The sequence below is a fragment of the Otolemur garnettii genome, unplaced genomic scaffold (assembly GCF_000181295.1).
Source record: "Otolemur garnettii isolate 467f Iridium unplaced genomic scaffold, OtoGar3 scaffold00059, whole genome shotgun sequence".
NCBI lineage: Eukaryota > Metazoa > Chordata > Mammalia > Primates > Galagidae > Otolemur > Otolemur garnettii.
Window position 1 is genome coordinate 3,481,876 of NW_003852454.1, and position 24,322 is coordinate 3,506,197.

General features: G+C 43.5%; 1 protein-coding gene across 2 annotated transcripts in view; it reads right to left on the reverse strand.

The window, feature by feature from the left end:
• Window positions 1-257: 257 nt before the first annotated feature.
• CCDC93 (coiled-coil domain containing 93) overlaps window positions 258-24,322 on the reverse strand; it is a 100,683-nt gene continuing 76,618 nt past the window's right edge. For both annotated transcript variants that reach the window (XM_023514790.1, XM_003792648.3), the window contains exons 18-24: window positions 23,157-23,219; window positions 20,265-20,373; window positions 18,137-18,219; window positions 16,017-16,054; window positions 14,229-14,313; window positions 10,260-10,373; window positions 258-5,249 (exon numbers count right to left, since the gene is read on the reverse strand). In XM_023514790.1, the coding sequence (XP_023370558.1) occupies window positions 5,196-5,249; window positions 10,260-10,373; window positions 14,229-14,313; window positions 16,017-16,054; window positions 18,137-18,219; window positions 20,265-20,373; window positions 23,157-23,219 (546 nt within the window). In that variant the 3' untranslated portion in view covers window positions 258-5,195. The remainder of the gene's footprint in view (window positions 5,250-10,259; window positions 10,374-14,228; window positions 14,314-16,016; window positions 16,055-18,136; window positions 18,220-20,264; window positions 20,374-23,156; window positions 23,220-24,322) is intronic.

Genomic DNA, 24,322 nt, shown 5'->3' on the forward strand with positions numbered 1-24,322 from the left:
GTCCTAGCAAGTACTCACTACCCTGCCCCCAAAGCCTAACACAGACAGGGGCAGAGCCAGCCTCAGTGCTCTGTCACCCTAAAGCTGTTTCACCAGAAGCGAACAGAACCTTTCACATGGCCCACTGCCCCTAAAATCCAAAACAGGGAGTGTTTAACTATTTTTGACTCAAATAGTTTGAGTCAAACTATCTTCCTTATGAAAGCAGATTTATTGAACAAGAATCTTGTTCCATCTTTTTAAAAAAGTAAACCAGATTAAAATTTAAAAACAATTTATTTTTGAATACATAATACATGTACATGGTACAAAATTCAAAAGGTACAAAAGGTGTACATTGAAAAGCAATTCCCACCCCTCTTCCCAGAGGCAACCAAAGCTGTCAGGTTGCTGGGTATTCTCCAGAGATGTCCTAGACATAGACATACATGTGTGTATACATACATACACACATCTATAGACACATTTCCCTACATTCCAAGCACTAGTATACCATGAACCTCTTTTCTCCACTTAACAATGTGTCTTGGAGATCTTTCCATGGCAGCTGCATTCTTTTAAATGTAAAATATTCCATTGTATGGAGTGGCCCTAATGTATTTAATCCTTTCTCAAAATTGGTGGTACTTTCCAACTTTTGCTATTACAAACAATGTTGTAATAAAAATTCTTCAACATAGGAAAAATTCTTAGAATTAGCATTGCTGTTGCTGCTTCAAAAGGTTTATGCATTTGCACTTTTGATAAATAGTACACAACCACCCTCCATGGAAGTTGTATTATTATACTTCCGCCACCACTGTATCTGGGCGATGCTCCCACAGCCTTGCAGCACTGTTCCACTTCTTACTTTCGTGTGACTGAAACATTTCTACCAGTCAAGTTACCTTTAGATTCATGACACAATAGGAGCCAAAACATACCTTATGTCTGACATTAGTGTGGTCCTTTTTTCTTTGTTCCCCTCCTCCCACCAATAGGGAGAAAAAAAAATCTGTAAAAAGATAATTCCTTTGAGATGTTTGAAACCTCTGAAACCTTTTTCATCCCACCTTTTGAAGTTAGAGTATAACAAACACTCAAAGAGAGATCCTCTAAAGTTGATGAATAAAATTGTCTACCTGTCCTCAAACTAAGCATAAATTAGAGGAAGGGTTAAGTCTAAATTCTGCTAATACAGGGATGCAAAGTCGCAATTTGGAGAAGCCATTTTATATAACCAGGATTTCCTGATCGTATACTTTGAGGCGGATGTGGGGAGACTGGCGAGTAGGATAGGCGAGGCCCCTGCTTTTGTTGCTCTTTTATTCTAGAAGGGAAGGCAGGCAACAGAGAGATGAGCACAGTGACATGTGTTATCCAGACAAACAGAAGGGGAGGGGCAGAATGTGATCAGGGCTGGGGCCAAGTTAGAGGGGTTTGTGCATGTATTAGAAGGTCAGGGAAAGCCCTACCTAAGACCTTGGAGGGGACAGAGGTGACAGACAGTAGGGCCATGGCCACAGGCAGGCTTATGGACTTGCTACATTTGGGGATCTGACGTGAGGCTGGTGTGGAACATCCACAGCATTCCTGGTGTTAAGGATGCTGCAGACCAGGTACTAACCCCCCAACTCCCCGATATTTTTACACAACATATTTATTGTGAAAAGAGGAGAGGCTATTACAGCATTACTTTTTACATAATATTTTCAGCCCCTTGCTACATGTGGTTAAGGAGGAATGCTCTGGATTGTGTGAAAAGGACCCAGGGAGGGCATGGGGGATTATAAAGATGCATCAAACAAGGCACTTCCCCAGGCAATGCTCAGTAATAGGGACTGAAAATGGCACCCCATCCTGGGGGCTTGTCACTGTACTGTTCTGTATTAAATATTCTTTTACCTTGAGGTCAGTACTGGCCATTAGTAAATCATACAGCGCTCATTTAAAGTGCTCTTCCTTACGCACGTTTTAAGCCAACTATAATAATTTCAGAACAAAGGACTGAAATTACCACTTAGCCAAAGCAACTGTTAACAGTTATTGCTGGAATGCTGAGTCCCCTCAAACTGATTTTCTATCCCCTGCAAGAGTGGGCCAGACAAGACCACTCAAAGCAGCAGACATGCAGGACGAATGAGGTACAGCCACTGCTCCCGTGTCCAAACTGCCCTTTCAGGCAGGTCTGCTCTGGTCACTACAGACATGATCGGGGCCTGTCAAGTATCACAACCATGAGGTTGTGGGAATGGCACTTTTGAGGTAGTAAGAGGGCTGCCTGAAGGCCTTGCCCACACTCTGCTCAGGTGTCAGGAGGTCCGAAAGGCTACAGTGTTGTTTCATGACATGTGCTGACCTCCAACCTGACCAGCCCTTCTGCCTGCTGGCTGTGTGGCCAGGCTCAGTAGACTCTGTGGCAGGACTGGCTCTCCTTGAAATACAAACCCACTTAAAACTGTGAACTTCTGACTCTAACAAGAGCTATGCTTGACAAACTTGAAATCTGCCCTCTGTTAAAACACAAGCCCATGGGTGACTCTGGTCACTGTTCTCTAACACTCAGCACCTCCCTTTAGTGTAAATAGCAGACCCCAATAATCCAGAAGAGACTGAACACGGGCCAAAGAGAATAAAAAAAAAAAAAATGGCCTGTGTCTCCCTAGGCACTTTGTGATCATCTCAGGTTGTCCGGTTTACAGCAGCTCTGATATTGGTTTAAAGCAGAGCAGCCTCACGCACTCTTGGGAAGCATGTGGGCAAGAGGGGAGTCCCTGACCCAGAGGGTGGCCAAGAATCCAGGGCACCAGGCAAACTGCCTGCCAGCCAGATCCCTGCACTGACTGAGTAGGGAGAACTAGCTGCTTCCTGAGGAAACCTGGTTCTTCTTGAAACACATTTTTTAAAAAGTAACTTAAGGATGTTCTCCCTCTTCTCCTTACCTCTGGAAAAGCCTGTGGGTTTAGAACATACCAACATACTATGTCTAGGCACACAGAGAGCCATGCCCCTGGGAAGACCCCTTTCTCCTCCCCAGGTAGTTTTTGAAAGGATCAGGGGACCCAGGGTATCTCCTGTAAGACTCAACTGTAAAGCCCAGGTAATATCCTAATTACTCACAATGGCACCATATGCATTGCAGGTTGTCTGCAGAAAGTGTGGAATTCCTAAGACTGGAAATTCAAAGTATGTTCAAGCAAAGAAAACATTTATTATCTGTTAGTAGGCCCTATAGACTAAAGAAAAGGGAAAAGATATCTACAGACACCTCTCTATACCAAAACCAATCTAAATGAAACTCTTGAGAAACACAGCCCAAAATGTATGTCTCCACTTTCAAAAGGAATTATTGGTTGCTTTGGATTAGTCATGCCTTACTTTCCCCATCAGTGCAGAGCAGTGGACTCCAGTAACTTCAGGATGACACCTGCTCCTGCCTCCCTCCCACTGGTGGACAAAGTATCTCCTTACGAAGTTTAGTCAGCCCAGGGTGGGACTATGAGCACCTAATAAGATAAAGGAGATGAGTCCCTGAACCTGCATTCATTTCAAACAAATTGCTGCCTCCTTCCCCTGTTCTCAAAACTGTTCTTTTGCAATTACTTGGTTCAACTTTACTGAACCTTTTCAGAACACCCACATGACGTTGGTCCAGGCACCAGCCAGAAGTGGAGCTTCACACAGCCCGGAAGCTCTGTCCGTTTCAAATACTGCTGTTTCCACCTGGCTCACACAGGTCTCGCTGGCCTTGGCAAGGAACCAGTTTCTGTCATTAATCAGGGTTTTTTTTTTGTAGGTTTGTATACATTAGCTATGCAATAGGGAACTAAAAATGAACACAATTATTTCTGTGCCTGTGCTGAAAGCCTCATCTGGCTGACACATCAGGCTTTTACACTTGATAGTCCAAACCTGCTGACTGGCACGTGCACAAGATTTACGTAGAATGGAACACAAACCTCCTGCTTGAGGTTTGCTACACATGACTGAGTTGGACTCCTGAGGGCCAGTGCTTTGCACTGCTCATGTCCCAGGGTAAAGTCAACCCCTCAGCTGCCTTCAAGACCTTCCAAGGTCTGGCCCGTGCTCATTGCTCATCTTTCCAGACTGGTCTCTACAGCCTTCTGCCAAGACCAGCTTGTCCCTTTCTCTCTCAGTGTGAACGTTCTGGATACCCCACATGCTCTTCAGTTTTTAATCATAGTGATCTTCATTTAAAACAGCATTCCTACCTATCTTTGCCTATGAATAGTCTATCCCCCTTCAGATTTAGCCCAGATGCTGCCTCTTCCATGAAGACTTCCTGGATCTCTGAAAACCTGATTCTGCTTCCTCTCACTCCCTTGTGGGACCTGCATGCCGTGTTCACTGTGCTGTGGGCAAATGCACCCTGTAGGCATCTCTTTGCCCAGACCCACCTATCTGCAGTGTAGGGACATGGAATGTGCCTTCAAAGGAGGGGTTACACAAGCACATCCATACACTGCCTGTGACTGGAATGACAATTGGGGAAAGGGAGGGCGTAATTGAAGCACCCTCAACATAAGGCCATTTTCAATTTTTTTGGTGAAATAAACTTGAATTATATAACAGAATGAAGCCAACGACTCTGAGCTATACCATCTAAACCTGCTGGGTGGCACCTGGAGGAGCCAGGAACAAAGGGCAGCATGAGCAGCTGAAGGGCCCAAGGGACTGATAATCACATGGGCTGATCATTCTGCTAACAGCCTCTGTTCACTGTGAAAAGTTTCAGATGGCCAAGCTCTGGGGTCAGCTACATCTGCTCTGCTGGATGCCCATGGGGTAGGAACTGTCTTCCACTCCTCTGGATCTCTCTAGTGCTTATTTCTCAGTGGCTGCAGAATTAAAACTTGCTAAACAAATGAATTCTTCTTTATTCGGCATCCGTACAAGTACAGGTACCTCGTAAGTGCAATGTTACTGGAGAAATGAAAGTTGAACCAACACAGAGAATAAGTTCTGCCCATATTTCTTCAGAGATGATGAGTGTTACCTACTCCAGTTCACACTGTCTGGTTCCATCAACAGCAGCCAACACAGATGAAATGGAAGCCAAGAGAAAGAAAAAATCCAGGGTACTGAAATCATTACACCTGCAACTCTCTACTGTCGCTTTCAGAACCATTTCATGATCTTACAGTTGATACATGGTGTTTAAAAAATCAGTGATGTACCATGATGGCTGGGGATGTTCAGGAGGCCTTGGCTTTCATCTTGGACAACAGGACCTCGTTCTTACGGCCCTCCTGGAGAGGAAGCAGAGAGAGTGAGTGTAGAGAGAGGAGGCGATGACATAGCACCCCTGTCAGGCCCAGATGTTCTCACTGCCCTTCCCTCATATCCCACAGAAGACACCTTCAGACCAAGTAAACCAATATCCTACCACACTGTCACCAGCATGGTGAAACTTCCTGGTAACCTATTGAACTTCAAAGCCAAAATAAAGATATTGTTTCTGGGTTGTCAGAGTGAGAATAGGATGAAAGGACTAGGAATTGTCATTTCAAAAAACTTCATTAAGTCTCCAAAATCATCAAGGACATGGAAGCAGAAAGTAGTGTTATCTGCCAATCTCAGTCTACTATAGTGAGGACGGGGAGCAGGGGCTTGGGGAGCAAGGGCTTGGAGACAGCAGCCTAAGAAGGACAAAAGCCAGCCCTGGTTTACAGAACAAGCAAAACTCCTAACATTTCCCCCAAAATTTTTTCTCAAGAAGACACACTAGGGCTTATTTTCAGGGGATGTCTTCCTCTCTGCGCTGAAATGCATGGCATGGCTATGCAGATACGCTGCATAGCCGCTCCCATCACTAGGTCTTATTATTGGGGTAGGGCTTATATTTAACAAATGCATAGAAATCCTGCTAGGGCTTATTTTTTGGGTAGGTCTTATTTTTGGGGAAACATGGTAGAGAAGTTCTAACAATAGATATTTATTAAGGGGCACTCCTCTTCCTTAAAAATGAGTTATATGAAAGCAATGGTTGCATGTATGGGGGGATATCATTGAAGGAGGTCACTGGCACCATCCTTTGCCCATGGAATCCAATGTCCAGTGCACAGGTTACCACTGTGACATTCTATGTTCCTTTTTTTGGTCATCTTCAAAACCTGTTCCCTACGCACTCTTCTGTCCTTGATAGATCCAACAATCCCCACCCCTTTCCCTAAGCTGGTCACAAGGAGCTCTGCCATTAAAGTAGGAAGTGGAAGTGATAATGGGACGGGCCTAGAGCAGTGGAGCTCACAGAGCACAGGTTTGGCAGGGGTCAAACCTCCAGTGGCTGTGCTTTCCTGGAGATATATTCATTCACTGTGGTAGAAAAGCATTTTTCTGAATTCTCTGTTGACACTTTTTGAGGACATATTTTTGTGCTGAAGAATATTTTTGGATGGGAGGCAGTTTATTTTTCTGAGGGGGTAGGAAAAGAAAAGCAATTTTGGGTTATATCTGTTCTATTAGAAAAGAAGAAAAGTTTTCCTTTTTAAAATGAATTACTAAGATTTGTCCTAGGGAAAAAAATCTCCAGCTTAAAGAAAAAGTGGAGTGAGGAAGAGATGAAACAATAACAGGCAGACAGTTACACTATTATACAGTTATATACTCTCTACTTTTGTATATTTTTGAAGATTTCTATAACACAAATGCAATAAATAAATTAGTTCAACTGTTACCCTTCCTCACCTTTCAACTGAGGCAAAAGTAACTCAGAAACGGTAAAGAGTCCCTACCATGGGTAATTCTGCATAGCAGAACACACTGAAATGATGTTTATATTCTTCAGTGAAGATATCCTGTACGGTCACCTGGTGAGCACTGACTAAATTTCATGCAATCGACTAGAAGCCTTCTGGGAGACTACAGAGTGATGCTGTCTGTCTTTTCAAAGCAAATACAAAAGAGGCCCTTTAGGTATTTCTTTCTAGAAAAAAAGGGAAAATGTTTCATTGTCTCTGTGTCTTTCTTGCTTTAGACTATACCCAGGCCCACCCTGTGCCAGACCAGTGAGCTCAGTTCACTCAAGATTATGTATCTAAAGCCAGCTTCACAAGAGTAGACGATTTGCATTCATTAGTGTTATGTTAGAATTTAAATCTTCGCTTCATGACCTTATAGAAAACTGTAACTTAGAGACACAATTACTGTGAGTAACTGTGTTGTTTTCTGGTAAACCGGTAATTAAATTCTACTAGGATGAGCAAGCCAACAGGGTTTTAGAGAAAACGCAGTGTTTCTAATCTAAAGGTTTTACTATCAGAGGAGGCTAGGAATGAGGACAAGGGCATGACTTGGTGCCCAATTAATGGGGGGTAAACCAAGCCTGATAAAGACAACTACTAAGGGGGCAAAAGACCATGCCTGGACAGCACTGTGCTTTCACTAGCCTGGTGGCTCACGCCTGTATCCCAGCACTTTGGGCAGCAGGAGGAGAATCACTAGAGGCCAGGAGTCTTACACCAGCCTGAGCAACATAGTGAGACTCAGTGTCTCTACAAAAAAAAAAAAAAAAGAATCAGAAGAAAAGAAAACAGTGCTTTAAATAAAGAATACATATTGAATAAAGAATACATATAGTAGAACCTTCATAGTTGATGTAATTTTCATGGACCACATGAACGTATCGGTATAGTAGGCCTAATTTCTTATGGTGACCAACTCCATATGTTGACCAGTTTGTTACAGTCCCTTGGGTGGTCAACTCACAGAGGTCCTAGGGGCCATGATGTGATGAGAATTCAGAATGCAGGAGTAGAAGACCAATGAGGGTGGAGGGGTGAAGGAGTGGTGGGGTGGAGAGGTGGGGAGAGAGTCATAGTAAAGAAAGCAGAACAGAGAAGACTCTAGGAAAAGGCTCTGCCCTGGGATCAAAGTCCAGCTTTTCTGTTTTTCTGCCACAACAAGATCTTACCCAGAACTGCAATAGGTAAAACAGAAAAATAGCAGAAGTAGCCTGGATGCAGAAATGGGGTGGAGACTGGGAGCAACAATTCCCACCATCACCTCCTCCTCAATACCTGGGTGGCCCCAAAGTACCTCAGAGGAGCTGGCGGGAGAAAGTTTAAGATTTTGGAACATTGACATGTGGTTGTCAATTTAAAATTTAGCCAAGCCAAATGTTTAAAAAAGAAAGGACGGGGTGGCGCCTCTGGCTTAGTGGGTAGGGTGCCAGCCCTATATACCAAGGATGGCGGGTTCAAACCTGGCCCCGGCCAAACTGCACCAAAAAAATAGCCAGGTGTTGTGGCGGGCACCTGTACTCCCAGCTACTCGGGAGGCTAAGGCAAGAGAATCGCCTAAGCCCAGGAGTTGGAGGTTGCTGTGAGCTGTGCACTCTTACCGAGGGTGATAATGTGAGACTGTCTCTACAAAAAAAAAAAAAAAAGACCACCCATCATCAGCATTATAAGACACAGACAATTTTAACATCAAAACATAAGAGGTCATGCTATTTTTTTTAAAGGCAAAACACATTTAAATGAAATATGTCAGTATATATTACGTTCCTCCACCCCCATTTTTCTCTGACTTGCTTTGGGCTGAGAAAACTTTGGCAGAGGCAAGTAGCAGGTCCTAGCCAGCTCTGAAGGAAGTACCTCAGTCTCTGAGTAACTGTGCAGTGCAGGTGGGAACACAGGACTTTCAGGCTTAATACTTCTGAAAGAGCTGTCTCCTTCAAAGTCATCCTAAGCCCTCACCTGAGAGCCTGCAGTGCAAGAATGAGCTTTTCCCATTTCGTTTTTATTTGTCTTGATTTTGACAGCTTATACTTATCTTCCTCAATTTATTTGCTTTTTGTTTCTGTACTGTCAAAAGGGAGTGCTGGCATATCCAAGAAACACGTGAAATGTAATGTAATTCTCCTCTGGGCCTTTCCGCTCTGTGAGTTAAAGGGAAGAGTGAGCTCTGAGGGAAGTAGCAAGTTCGTATTTGTTTCCTGCCAGCTCACTCACTGGCCTTCTGGAGCTCCAGCCCCAACCTCTGCCCACAAGGGTTTTCCAGCCTGGTCCCTACCCTGCACTGACTACCCTGGGGCCATCCCACATGCTGCTCTGGATGAACTAAACTTGTTCTCTGGAATGTCCTGTTTACCTAGAGAGGCCTTCTAGGATCACACCACCTAAATTAATCCCTTCACACAACACAATGTGGAAGTGTTATCACTTATTCATTCACAACTTGTTCTTAGCTTGCTGTCTGTCGCCCCACTACAATGTATGCTCCTTGAGCAGAAGGACCAGGTCTGTTTATGAGCTAGTATCTGCCCAAGGGGAGAGCAGGAAAGGATGAATCCTAGAATTCCCATAGGTTGTGGCTTCCAAAAGCTAAATCACAAAAAGGGGAAAGAAAAGTAGAAGAGAAGGGAATGATGAGAAAGGGAGAAAGTTCCTACAAAATAAATGAGAACGAAATTATGGGCATGGAAACGTTGCATTTTTTATTCTGCATACCAAACTCTAGGATACAACCACCTACCTTTAACTCCTCTATTTTCAGCAGCCTATAAATTCAGCAAAACCACATATATTTAGCTTAGGAAGGGGGTTAGGAATTCCTAAAAATAAAGCTGTTGAGACCTTGGCAAATGATAAAATGAAATCTTCTTTCTGGAAAATCTCTTAAGAAAAAAGCAGGGAACAATGAAGAATAACCTTGCTCAAATGCAGGGAGGGAAAACAGGGACCAACAAAATTCAATTCCACGTTGGGTGTTAGTGGGTCCCAGACCTGGCAACTAGATATTTAATATTTCTCATCTGACACAACGGAGCCCACCAAAAAGGAAACTGAGGCTGGGAGGGATTAGGTCACTGTCTGAAACACACAGCTGGTAAGTGGTAAATACAGGATTCGAATACAAGCCTCTTACTCTTCTCTCTTCCCACAAGGCTTCTTGAAGATCCTCCTCATCCTAAGATTGGAAGGAGGGAAGATTCTATATCTGAATCCATAGCAAAAACTGCTTCCAGGTGGCCCCAGATGTACTCTGATGATTCCATTGTATTTGTGAATCTAATATACTTCCTATGTGTTACAAAAATAATGTCATGTCTCTCAGAACATTTAATCAGAGCCTCCAATGGGACACATAAAAATGCAATCTTTCACTACGCAGATACCACAATTTCATCAGAGCACGCCACCATCTTGCAATTTCTCTTCACACACCAGGGGAAATCAAAAAATTGCTTTGGTTTTTAAAGTAAAGGCTCATCTTAAGAAGGTAGATCTTTAGCCTCAATGTGCCCTCCCTCTTACCTCCTTGAACTCTTTCACAGTCTTAAAGTACAGCCTCTGTTTCTCTAACAGTTCCAAGTACTGGTCGTTCAACTGGTCTCTTCTCATTTTGTTCTCTTGCTTCTTCTTTTCCATCTGTTGAAACATTTTGGGAAATGGTGATGAAAAGCAAGTTTTGACCAAGGGCTGCTGGCAACATCCAAAAGGCAATCTTACAAAAATTTTCATGGATTTCCTTCTAGTATTTTCCTTTTGCATATAATTTTTCAGGTTGGTTTATTTATCTACTTATCTACATAATATTACATGGAGGCTGTATAATTTATTCAGCAATTTTATCACTGGTCATTAACTATTTCCATTTTTTTTTTTGTCATTATAATTTCACAATATATAAGTTGGTGATTCTCTGCTGGAGGCTATTTTGCCTACCCCAGAGAATATCTGGCCATGTCTGAAGACAGTTTTGATTGTCCTAACTGTGAGGAGAGGGTTCTACTGGGATCCTTAGGTAGAGGCCAGCAATGCTGCTAAATATCCCACAATGCTCAGGACAGCCTGAGATAACAGTATCTGTCCCCAAAGGGTTGTTGTGAAATCCAGATTAAACAATTATGATCCACAATAAGATTATATATCCACTTTTCATTTAACTTAAGTATTTCTATGTTATTAGTGTCATAAACTTCCTATAATTATAATTTATAAATACAATACAATATTCCTTATTAGTGTTTACATACTCATCTTTCCACGGGTAGACAATTTAGGGTGTTTCCAGAATTCTGATTTCGTAATTAGAGGGTAGATACTGGTTTAAAGAGACTTTCCTAAGGTACCTAAAAGCTTATTCTTTCAATAAAAATGACTCAACACTTACTAAATACCTATGTGTTGCAGCGAACACGGCAATCACCACTCCCAAAGAGCGTACATTCTAGAGAAACTGACACCAAGACAGTGTGCTAACAAACAGATACACGTTAAAATTCCTAGTAGTGATCAGTACTAAGAAAATGAAACAGGATTAGGTGCTAGGGGAGGGTGGGTACACGTATGGCCTTTTTGGACTGGAAGACCAGGGAGGGTTCTCTGTGGAGTGACTGAGCAGAGCTGGCAGTGCTACGTACTGTATTTCCAGAAGATAAACTCAGAGCATCAGCCAGCCAGGAAATGAGGGCAGAAGGAGCAATGGTACAGACTCAGTGCCTGGTACACAGCAGGTGCTCAAAATCTTGTGGAAAGAAATCATGTGTGATGCTCTGCCCTGGCTTCACTGATGTCTGAGCATGACTTTTGAGTTGTACTTTGGAATAGATTTTATAGTTTGTAAATAAAAGTTTCAGGTGAATTGAGAGGACTATCTTCAATAGTTCTCTCCACTCTTTCCATACCACAGGCCTCTGTTGATCATATAGATGAAATACAACCTGGGGTTCCCAGGGCCTATCCTAACACTGTTCAAAGGAAGGCCCAACCCACATGGGAATTTATTTGGCTGGGATCCTGACGCCAGAGGCCCAAGTCTCTATGCACTCCTCTTTCTACAGGTTGAACATGGATACCTGCTGTATGTTAGCTTCTGAGTTTGGAAACCTCCTTTGTGCCCAGGTCTTCCAGAGTGGACAGTCCCCTCTAGTGTCACTGGCTGATGTTTTCCTGCATTTGAAACCCTGCTCCAGCAGCCAGCCCTGCTCCCTGCAGACAGAGTTCCTGGTGCTGCCTGTAAGGATCTCTAACGCCAGCTCCTGTTCTGCCAGGGACCTACAAGCTGCCACAACCCTCCTGCTGCTCCTTGGATGCCACCTCCTATAGTTATCAGGTACTTTTTCTGATGACCTGGCTAGGACCTCACAGGACTGTGCCTCCCTCTTACTTAGCACAGAAAACAGCTCTAGCCTAGGGCTTTTGTCTACTCTGTACTTTAGCCAAAAAATCTGGCCATGACTGATGATGCCCTAGCAATGTAGACAATACACTTGAATTCAATTATGAATTTATCAAGGACCCACTATGAGAGGTAATGTGGCAACCTTGAAAGGCTGTAAGTTTGAGGTCAGGAAGGTCTGGGTTCAGATCCGAGCTCTGCCACTCACTTGCGTATTCTTGGACAGCTTATTTACTTTTTTGAATAATAGGTCCTTTAGTTAAAGTAAGGAGAGTGTCACCTTGTCACAGGCTTTTTACTACAAGGAATATGTGATATTAAACACTGATGAAAAATCCATCATTTAGTTCAGATTGTCTGCCCAATAAAGAAAAGCTTTTATTCTGTTCTTACATTTAACATGAGCAGAGAGGTCGATGTCCTCCTTCACTCCCAGAATCAGGAGCTGACTCTTTAGTCTCAGTTTCATTTGCACTCTCTTCTCAGAATCCCCTACTCAACTCGTACTGTTCCTTGCTTTTCACTTTTCACACCCTAACTCAGGAACTCTAGATTGTGCCAAGCACTTGCTCACAGCCCTCCAGAGCTCTTAAGAACTTACCTCCTTTGGGAAAGGTCAAAATGCCTGCTAAGATGGGACTCCCTCTCTATGCAGACATGCTTGGATAGAACACAGATGCCCATTTTATCACTTGTACTCAAAGTCACAGTCCATCACATGTACTATTCTATCACATGGAACCTGTGCTCAGGAGGACACAGACCCCACTGCCACATCGATGGGAGCAGGACCCACTATGGCACTGTTTCAGGGAGGGCTATGTTAGTTTTTGCTGAACAAACAACAAAACACGTCCATCCAAATGAGTGCTATTGTGCAAAGCAGACAGACTGATTCCACTCAGGGTGCCAATCAATATTCCAGGCCTATCTGGAACTTTTGAGAACTTCTCTTAGACTCTATTGACAGAGTTCACTCCTTCAACAAATAGTTAAGGGCCCACTATAGGTCAGGCACTATGTCAGCCGCTGGGGGCACAGACCTGAGAAAGAGAGCCAGCTCTGCCTTGGGTTCCACTTACCCACTGCAGTCTACCCTCTAGTGGGGAGACAGAGACCTAGAAGGGATTTCCCTCACTGGTCCCTTCACTGAAGGTACCAACAGCATGAAGCCTGGAGGGGACCAGAGAGAAAGAAGGGGTCAGGCAGGCGCTTCTCCCTATAGCAAGGCAGCTCCTGGTAAACAGGAAGGGAGAGAAAATGGGAAGAAAATCCAGTGACTTCCTGTTGTGCTTGACTATGAACAGGAGCAGATCCTGGGGAGGAGCGATGGCGGGGTGAGAAGATCTACCACCCCGCGACCTGGGTTGTCATGGACTCTTCGTCAGCCAGCTTCTGTTTCCACAAACCTCACACCACAGATCACTGACACTGAACTTCATGTGCTCTCTGCAAGACAGCCTGTCCTGCCTTGGGTGAGGATACAATGTACAGGCAAGCACTGCTCTCATTTTTATGGTTGAACAGTCTGAGAAATCATGCTTGTTACCTCTGATACTTTTTCTTTCTCCTTGAAATCATTTTATTGAAGTCATTAATGGAGAGATTAATGATATTTTTCTACAGAGAAAGGGATATGGAGCACTCCTGCCCTTACTTCATCTCTTATGTGATGAGAATACAAGCAGCTCCAATGTTTTTCTTCTGTAAGGTGGGATTTTATAATGACAAGACCTACAGGCGATTCTTATTTTTATGTCTTCCATCCTGGAGCTGCTTACTGGTGCACTTTGCCCCAGGATCGTAAGAGGAGACATCCTAGGTCCCCAGAAGTATATATTGCTTTGTCGAAGGACCACTGTGGTGTGATGAGCACAATGACTGGCACACGGTGTAAGTGTCCACACCTGGGAACAACTGCTCACAGCAGCCTTTGTTCCTCTAGGTGTCAGAGCCAGACGCATAGTGGGAGCCCCTCTGCAGCAATGACCGTCTTCAGGATTGCGAGCACACTCCCAGAACCAGAAGAAGCCTGTACTCCCTAGGACCTTCCCAGCCCCACTGTGAAACCAGGCTATGTTAGAGAAAAGAAGCCACCTGACCTTCATTCTACTTTGCTTAATTCCTTCTACAATCTGTTCCATCTGACGTAAAAACTGATCCCGGGAAGCAGGAGAAGACATGGCTCTGAAAGAAAAATCAGCAAAGGTTATAACCAACACATAGGACTAAGAAAGGGGTAGATGCCAAAGAGTAAGCCCTGTACCCAAATTATATCCCAAGAAGCAAATGGGACTCTGCAATGCACAGTGGACCCTGGGATCCCAGGTAACCTGAGAAAGACATGGAAATTAGCCCAGTCTTATAATTACATATTAACTTTTTTTTACCACCACTCTTCCTACAATGTTCTTAACTAATATGTATTTTCTTAAAGTAAAATAAAAATTTGACTAAAATGAACAAAAATATTATTTAGTTTGAATTATGACATGTGCTGCTTAAGAAATGAATTCCATTTGGTTTTTAAAAATCTGAGGATCAGGAGACACTGCTCAGGATAAGCAGATTTATTCTGAGGTTTCTTAAAACTGGGGCTGGGAAATCTGGTCCATTTCTAGAAGCAGCAGCTAAATGAATGGGTTCCCTGATGTTCTAAAACATTCTTCTTCACCTCTACCTCTGCAGAGGGAAGGACACCAGGAGGACTAGAGCGCACCACACACACATAAGGACTGAGAATTCTCCAAGGGAAGATCTGGCAGAGCAGAGCTCTTCACAAAAACACCCAGACTGCAGGCTCTCTCACTTATTAAGAAAGAAAAATCAAAGTAGACATATCACAAGGTTGTATGTTACCAATTGAATCTGATTTTTTTTTTTTTTTTACAGAGACAGAGCTTTGTCACCCTCGGTAGAGTGCTGTGGTGTCACAACTCACAGCAACCTCCAGCTCTTAGGCTTAGGCAATTCTCTTGCCTCAGCCTCCCAAGTAGCTGGGACTACAGGCGCCCACCACAATGCCCAGCTATTTTTTTGGTTATGTGGCCAGGGCTGGGTTCGAACCTGCCACCCTTGGTATATGGGGCTGGCGCCTTACTCACTGAGCCATAGGCATCGCCTTGAATCTGAATCTTATCAGGGAGATGTGGGTTTGCTTTTTTTTTTTCCTTAAATTAGAAAAGAAGCTTAAAATCTAGGGTTCATAATTCATTAAAATCTCAGTCTTAATGTGTCCTTTTTCATCTGTTAGGGGACACTAGAAATTTGTACTAGAGAAAAAGGAAGTCTTCTATCCAGAGGGCAAGCCCTGGGCATGCCCAGATGGTAGGCTGGCCCCTGGACAGGTTTAGAGCTGGTATTGGGCCCAATTGGGCCTTGGAGAAAAAATTCCTATCTAAACAAAGTAGTTTAGATGATGCACATTATATTTAAAAATAAGATCTATCACAAGATTAAAACAAAATCTTTTAAAAAGTATACAGATTATTCCATTATTTACCTTTTACAGCATTTCTACACGCTCAAGAACAAGTTGTAGTAATCTGATCCTACCAAGCAAAAACTACAAAAAGATTATAGTAGATACACAAAAAGATTATAGTAAATAGGCAGAGTCAAATTATTTGAAAGTAAACTTTTTTCCCAAGCTCTTCCTTTGTTTTTAAAATTCACTCTAGTATCATCACATTTTTTCAGGAACTCAAGGACAGTATAAACCAAGATATACTTGCACTTAGTAGCAGGGGTGAAAGAGCAAGAGTCCCATACCCAGCATTAAGTTTGCATTCACCTTTCTCAGTCAGACCATGAGGATACCAGGCGGACTGAATATGAAGTGCAGGCTGATCAGGCTATTTATAGAAAGGAGGAGGAATGGCAGTACTTACTGTGAGAAGTTCTCATGAATTGAGTTCAGCAGGCTAATCTGTGGAAGCAAAACAGAACAAAACAAACACAACACAACTTTAAGTAAAAGGCTGAAAGATTTCTGTACTTTCAATCAATGAAACTTTGCTTCATCTCCAGATACTGCGTCTTAAGGGAACACATACCTTGTTTATGAAGATTAAATGAAAGCCAAAAAATAAAAAAAAGAACGTAGTCTTTTAGTTTTCCTCAGGGAATCCACCTCCCTCTACTCACAGAAAAGTCTCTCCCTCTCTCTACAACAGAATCCCAAGAACTGTAGGACAAGGGCTCCTTGCAGGGACCTGGATCCCAGCTGAGAAGATGCTAAGATAACACAAGGGCTCTTTGAGCAAGCCGCCACCACAGCCCCTGTCCTGCCAAACACTGCACTTTACCTTCAGGGATAATTGGCTGTGGTGGAGAGTGAGAATTCAAGTCCATCTTAGCCCTTCCCACAGAATCTTCTTCCCATTGCAGTCAGCTGCTGGGTGGCTCTGACAGCCTCCATGGGGAGATGCCGTTGAAGGCCCTATTTCCATAGACACTGCCTCAGCTCCCACAGCAGGACCCTCTGTCTGTCTGTCCCAATGATCCAGTCCTGGAAAGGGCTCTGAGTCTACAGCACACAAATGTAGTTCCTCTCTCTGGTTGTAAAACTACTTGACTTGGGGACTTAGACTAAGTAATTAATGTATTTAAAATTCAGTTTCAGAGTTTGCAATATAAAAATATTTCTTATGCTTACTACTCCTCTGCAAAGTTTTGCCTACTCCTCAGGCATAAATGCATTTAGAATAAAATAGCCAATTTATTCAAATGCAAAATTTTGTGCTACCATGGCTTGGAACTAAAAAGCCCAGCCCCCAACTTCCACACTCTGATAATCCTAGTTTTTAAAGAATGCAACAACTTTAAATACTGCTGATGAAGGCAGGTCAATGGCAGAGCCTTCTGAAAAGGAGCTGGCCTGTCCCTGAGTTAGGGTTGGGAAATCTTTCCCTTACCAGGTAGGAAGACCCTGAGGCCAGGGTGCCAGGCAGAGGTATTCCCAGGTCTGATGCAAATCCCACCAAATGCATTCATCTACTCAAACATTTATCAAATGCCTGTTATGTGCCTGACACCATGTAAGGACCCTGATACAGAAAAAAACAAAACTTAATGCCTCTTCAAGGAGTGCCTAGGAGGAGAGATCTATCTAGTTTACTGACATTAGGCAATAAAGGTAACAATAATTATAGATGCCTTGACTTGGATTTAGATAAAATACAGTATTATACAAGATAGAGGATTGTAACATCATTCTTATTAAAGTGGTAATTAAAGCAGGTTACAAGATGATAATAAAATGGAAACAAATTCTGTCAATCTCTAAGTGACAGGTAGGAATAATATGTACTGAGAATTGACCGTGTGCAATGAACTTTTTCTCATTCTGTCTTCATCATAATCATCACCAACAATCAGGTATTATCTCCATTTTACAGGTGAGATGAATGAGGCCATACTAAAATCAAAATCTGTTTGATGCCAAAGCCTGTTTTCTCTCCATTACACTATACTGCCATTCTGGATCAGAAATGTTCTTTCTTTAATCCTTTGTTGTCCAACATGGGGGAGCCCTGAATCATGAATGGATTTAATCTGACACAGTCTGTGAGAAGAGGGGTGTTCATGTCAACCGTTTCACCCCTGCTTGGAAATTTACAAAGTTTTAGCTCATTCCTGTCTGCCCTTGATGATTACATAGCTATTTTCTCCATATCCATTTCATTTAGATGGTTGCTCCCTTCCCTTGCAACTCAAACTAGTTTCATCAGCTCCAGGGCTCCCACTATATTTCTTTCTATGATGACATTTCTCACACGGCACTACAGGACAGCTGGCTACAGGTCTCACTTCTCCCAAGACAAGGTGAGCTCCCAAGGAATCTTACTTTTTCTGACTTTGTGTCCCAGCATTTGACATAAACTGGTGCTCTTTCTGCTTACACTGAACACATTCAACACAGACATCAAGTTCATCTGACTATCTAGGGTCAACTATACTGTCAGCTGCTCCTCTAATTAAGCCATTTTCTTTTTATAAAGGTTCTTACCTCTTTTTCCAAATACACCTTTTTATCATCCAGGGTATTATATAAAGTGAAGAACTGCTTGGTTTCTTTGTGTACTGCTGAAACTGTAAATGCAAAGAAATCAGCACATAAGAAAGAACAGGCCTCAGAACAGCCCGAGTGCTGTCCTCATGACGCACACTGCCAGGACTCAGGCCTGACACGGCTGGTACTCTGCCCCAGTGTGAAAACCAAATCACCTGGGACACATTTTTAAAACTCCTAGGGCCAGTGAAAGGAAAATGTCTGTAGCTGGGACTCATGTGATGACAGTGGATAGTCAGAATTGAACATTACTACCATAAATGAACCCTCTGGCTCAAGAATTAAGTGGGAGTTGTAGATATCTGATAATAACAATAAAAAACTGATATAGGTATTTTGGTGCAACTGCTTGAAAATTTCTTTGGTGCGAAAACATCTTTCTCAAATGACTTTAACATCTAAAATTTGCCCTTTGAAATATACAGATGAAAGGTATTACTATTATTATTGCTAAAAGTTTTAAAACAAGGAGGGATAGAAAATTAAAGGGAGAGATTTCACTTAAGGCAGAAACAATTTTTTTTCTGAAAATTGTCATTGCTGATACCTGCCTCTGATCATCTGAGTTCAATGCCAGGACCGGAGAAAACCTCTGGCTTTGCCCCTCAAGTGAGGCAAAACGTGTGAAGGGAAGCATGTCTGGATTCCTCCAGTAGGAACAGTGCTCTAACTTGAACCAGGGAGGGTGCTTGAGAGGACAGGGTCTCAAGGCAAAAATGAGGTAGATTTTTAATTGCCAAGTGGGAACAACGGGACAGCAACATTCTTGTCTTGGATATCTGCTCAAGGCTGATATGCAGCTGCACAAGAGGGGCAGGCACCACAGGACTGCAGGGGAAGACAGAAATTTATTTAGGATTCTGATTTTCAACAAGTTGTGGGGAGCTATTAAATATTAAAGCTTTTAGAGCAAGGGTATAAAATGATCAAATTTATGTTTGAGAAAAATCTCTCAGGCAAAAGCATAGTGAGGGAATTAGACTCTGGGTAGGGTAAGAGGAGGCTACAGCAGTAGTCCAGAAAAAAATGGAATCAAAAATTACTAAGAAACAGAAATGACGGGCAGCTCAAGTCGGAGAACTGGAAGGAGGCCAGCTTGGCTAGAGGAATGTGGGGTAGGGAGGCTGAATTCAGTTTTGTATCCATTGAGTTTGAGGTATCACAGAGACATGTAACAGTGGGAGCCTGAAAAAGGGGTGATTAGTTCTGGCCTGGGGTGGGAGGCTCAGGATAGGCTGACAGAATCTGCGTTGGGTCTTGAAGGATTTTGCCTGGCAGAAGAGAGTGGGATCCGGCACAGGGAACTAGAAGAGTCAGGGATATGATGCCAAAGCTCTTTGTGTGCCTAATGGCAGTGCATGGACTGGTGAGGCCAGAGTGAGGGTTTAGATAAGGAGCTTGGGGAGGAGCCCAGGAAAAAATCTTGATTTAGCAGGCCCTGAGGAGCTCCTGAGATATGTCAGCAAAGAGAGAAATGATACAATCAGATGCCTGGCTAAGGGATTAGGAGGAGGTGCTGCAGGCCAGCTAATCATCATGTGGCTGAGATATGATGCAAGTGAAAGCAGACAAGGCAGAGGCTATAGGAAGAGAAAGGCAATGACAGCTTTGAGGGCTATTCTTAGCCTGATGAGATTTGATCAGATTTAGGCTGAGAGGGACCCAGTCCTGGGTGACTGAGTGAATGTAATTCTGTTGAAGGTGGGGACCACATCAGCAAGGAAGACTGTAGAGAACGTGAGTGATGACTAATGTACAGATGCTTGGGGCCAGAGAGTTCCATGTGGGGTTGCAAAGTGGAATAGCAGCTCTACCTCCCCTCTCCAGCCTCAGGCTGCCTGAAATGGGGCTGGTTCAAAGCATTACTCTAAGAGCTCAACTGGCTTCAATAATCGGTCCATGGGGAGGGCAGTGAGAGGGCCATGGTGCTATTCCTGAGACTGCCAAAGCAGGCCTGATGACATTCATGGACTGATGCACGCTCCTCCATGTGCCAAAGCAGGATGGAGGCCAGTGGAGTGTGTCCTGCCCCTCCCCAGCCCTGTTCTGTGGCTGATGCACCTACTCTGGCGGTAGAGTTCAATAAATCTCTTCTGATACTGGATTAGCTCGGCTCGGCTGGGCACTTCATCGATCTTGCGGTGTAAAATTGCTATTTCTCGATTTCTTCGAGCCTAAATGCAAAAGAGAGGGGGAGAACACTCTTTGGTAAAAGACCTCACATGTTCTCTGGGGAGCCAAAGTATCACCTGCACTCCTCCTGAGCCCAACCACATGCCCTAGAATGCACGCACAAATTTCTGCCATTAGCTTGAGGTTCTGTCTCAGATTTTGAATGGCATTCCCACTTTATAATGCATGGAAGGAAGTGTAGGTATGTAATAAACCACAGAAAGCATCAAGTCAAAGGACAAGAAGGAAGATTCTGAATGGGAAGGGCTTTTATGACAGCCCAGAACTAGCCTGCCAGGCCCCAAAGGGCTCTAGAGTAGCTGGCTTGACCACTGCCGAGCGGGGAGAGACAATGACAGGAATGCCTTCCAGATGATGGGCATTATGCCACCTAGCTGACTCCATATACATTCCAAATTCCTTAGCCTTGTTGAAAACCCTCTACAATCTACCCCTCAAATACCTTTCCAGCATTCTTTCCCTTCCATGTGTGAGGAAACTGCCCTACTGACGGGTCTGGGGGGCAGTGTGGTACTATGCTGTATTGGGCTGGGGCCAGCTGCCACAGCAGCAAGCTACTTGCTTGCATGTGGCTCCAGCCGCACATTTTCAGTCTTGGGACCAAGTGGGCTCTAGGCACTGCTCTTCTTCCATGCCTTCATTCCTCTGTCTGCCACATGCTCCCACTCTCCCAGCCTACTTTGTCTGCGATGTGAATCTCTTATTCACTGGGGAAATAAGAGGTTTCAGGTGGGAAACTCAACATCAACTCTGGCGACCAAACCAAAACAGAGTATCTATAGCTCTGGTGAGAGGGAGAGATGCATTTCTCCTTTATGCCCAGGCTAGGTTCCCCATGGGTGCTCAGGCTCTAACTCCTATTTTAGTTTTTTAGGAATATCAAGATACAATTATTCAGTCTTTTCCTTGCATTTTTAACCTTTCTTTATCACCTGGCTCCTCTTCATCAGCATTTAAATATGCTCAAGTCTCTCACTCCTTACAAATGCCCTTCTGTAAATGGTACAGCTCCCAGACTCTCCCCTTCCACAGCCATGTGTTCTGAGAGCCATGTGACCCAGGGACCTCTACTTCCCCTCTCTAGTCACCAAAAAGGCTCTCCTAAGAAGCCTCCTGAACTGCTCTGGTCAAAATCACATAGATCTTCTCAGGGCCACATCTAGTGGATGGCTCTCAGCTTCTAGCTCTCTTGATTGCCTATAGCACTTCCTCTGCTCACTCCCCCGAGGAGCTCTCTGCTCAGCTTCCATGAGGCCTCATGCTCCTGTCTTCCCAACCAGCTGTTTGAGCTGATCTTCATTGGGGGATCCCTCCTCTTCCTCTGCTTGCCCTCACATGCTGTGCTCCCCAGGGTTAGCCCCAAGGCCTCTTTTACATTTTCACAGCCATAGTCCTCACTGACACAGTGCAGATGCCCGTGTATCCAGTCCAGACTACACTGAGAATCCAACCCGATAGCCAACCACTCCTGTGACATTGCTACTTGGCCGAGTGCCTCAACTTTTAAAAGTCCCTAACAGATAGCATTAACACTCCTACTCAGATTTCCACCCTCTCCCTTAATTCTATATCCTCTCTTTTATGCTTCTTCTCAATGAATAACACAAGTACTCCTCCTGGTATCAGAAATTCAAGCATCATCCCGACTCCTCTCTCTCATCTAGCCTAACTTCTATCAGCTACAGCTCCTCAATCTCTCCCCTACCAGTTCCTCTCTACTATCCCACTGCCAACACCTAACTCAGCCAATTACCGGCTTTTCTGCCAGCTTCCCCCTAGTCAGTCAGGAGCAGCCCTTAGTAGGTGACTTGCATATAAGCTTCCTTGTGCTTTGATGTTCTTGACATGTCTTGGTTCTCAAATAGCCAGCAGGCAACTCCCCAAAAATGGGTCATCCCATTTACTATTTCTGGGGCCTGGTACGATGCTGAATATATACTAAGTGCTCAATCAAAAAGTTTCCAAGTAAGCAGTGGTCCTGACTTTACTTAACGCTGTGTGTCTTTATAGATTAGTAGAATACTTGTAGCAAAGACAAATTTAACTCACCCAAATTTAACCACAGAGCCCAGAAAAATAAGTAGGAGACAGAGAGAAAGGAGATGGGAGATAGGATCTCACGGGCCCTAGTAGTCCTTCGGCCATTCCCAGTAGAGCCTGGTCTTCCCCTCCCAGGAAACAGAAGAAAGGCCTGAGCCAAACACAGTCAAAATGTGAGAAGTTCTTGGCTTTCAAGCTTCCATGAGCCAGAGTGGCAATGTAGGGAAATTTAAAATGTAATTTTGGCTCTAGTGAATTTAGTTTTAGGACTACCTTCAAAACCTCACTCCCTCATATTTGACGTCATTCCCACAAACTGCTGGTTACCAGAAAAGATAGCTAAAATATGTGCTTTGTTTGTGAGGAACAGTACCAGACAAGAACACGTGGCAAGAACTGTTATCAGTGGCTTGACTTTGGGATGGTATGTAACCTATTTGAGTCAATTTCTTCACATGAAAAATGAAGCTAATAATACCTACTCCCCACTTGGGGAGAGGATCGACTCCAGTGGGTAACTGTGAAAACTCAGCACCAATGTGAGACCTTATTATCAACATCTTAAGTCATGGACTTACACTCCACATAGAAAGAAGATTGGTGAACAGCAGCCTTATTACCTCGCCTCTCTAGTTCTTATATATTGAGAGACTTTCCAGTTCTGTCATGAACGGTTTATATCTAGCTAGATGCATTTCCATATTTTTTTGTTGTTTTTACTCACCTGTAGTAAACGTATTTTGTAAAGTTTCTCTTTCTCCATATTATACCGTCTGTCTAGGTCTTCCTAAAAATTAGAAAAGGATGCAATTATTTGAGAATAGAAAACGTTCATTGTTTGATAAAGTCTTTGCTAGTGAATATGTTTATCATATCTCCCTTGTCCTGAGCCCTCAAACTGCTTTTCTTAAATGGCCAACTTTAGGGTCTGTATCCCATCTCACATGAGACTGTTAAGACACTTCCATATTACATTATAGCAACTCGTCCTTCTGGAACTCACACCAAATCCAGTGTTATTAAATGATGTAACCTCCAAATATATATATGCCCCTTTCCCCCTTCCTCTATAAAAAATGATTAATAAGGAGACAAATCACTAAAGAATCTGTTGTTCTATGTGTCGGTGTTGATGCTTGGTTTTCTTTCTATGTTTCTATTGTAAATGTGGCTATTTAAATTTACAGCAACTAAAATTTTTTAAAACATTCAGTTTCTCAGTTGCACTAGCCACATTTCAAGTGCTTATTAGCCACATGCAGCTAGTGGCGACTGTACTGGACAGTGCAGATAAAGAACATTTTCACCATTGCAGAAAGTCCTTTTGGACAGGGCTGATACAGAGAATAGAGAGAAAGTAGCCCCTGAATGGATCTGATGAGGTAAGAGACCCTGCTGGATGGTTTGCTGCCTCAGAGCAAGTTATAAAAGGGGTCAGAGGTGTCCCTGACCCTGTGTGCAGGGAACACACATACTCAGTCTCCTCCACAGGGCTCAGCTGCAGGCAAATTCCAACAGACTTCACTATAGGAGTCATGAAGCTCATTCTAGGGGATTATGAGGGCACAAAGGGAAGAGGAATCCTTGAAGATGACAAATGCTTTTTTTCTTCTTCCTTTCCTATTTTTTTCTTCTGGAGGTTTGTTGGAATGCTGGGAGCACTGGTTTAACTCAGAACAGAGGTCAGCAAACTACAGCCTATGAGCTAAATTCTACAGCCAAATGTGCATCGTGGCCTGTCTTTGTAAACAGTTTTCCTAAACACAGTCTTGTACATTCATTTACATGTCAACCATGGTCACTGCAGCAGAGTTGGCCCATAAAGCTGAAAATACTATCTGGCTCTTTACAGAAATGGCTTGCTGACCCTGGTAAACAGTTACAACAGAG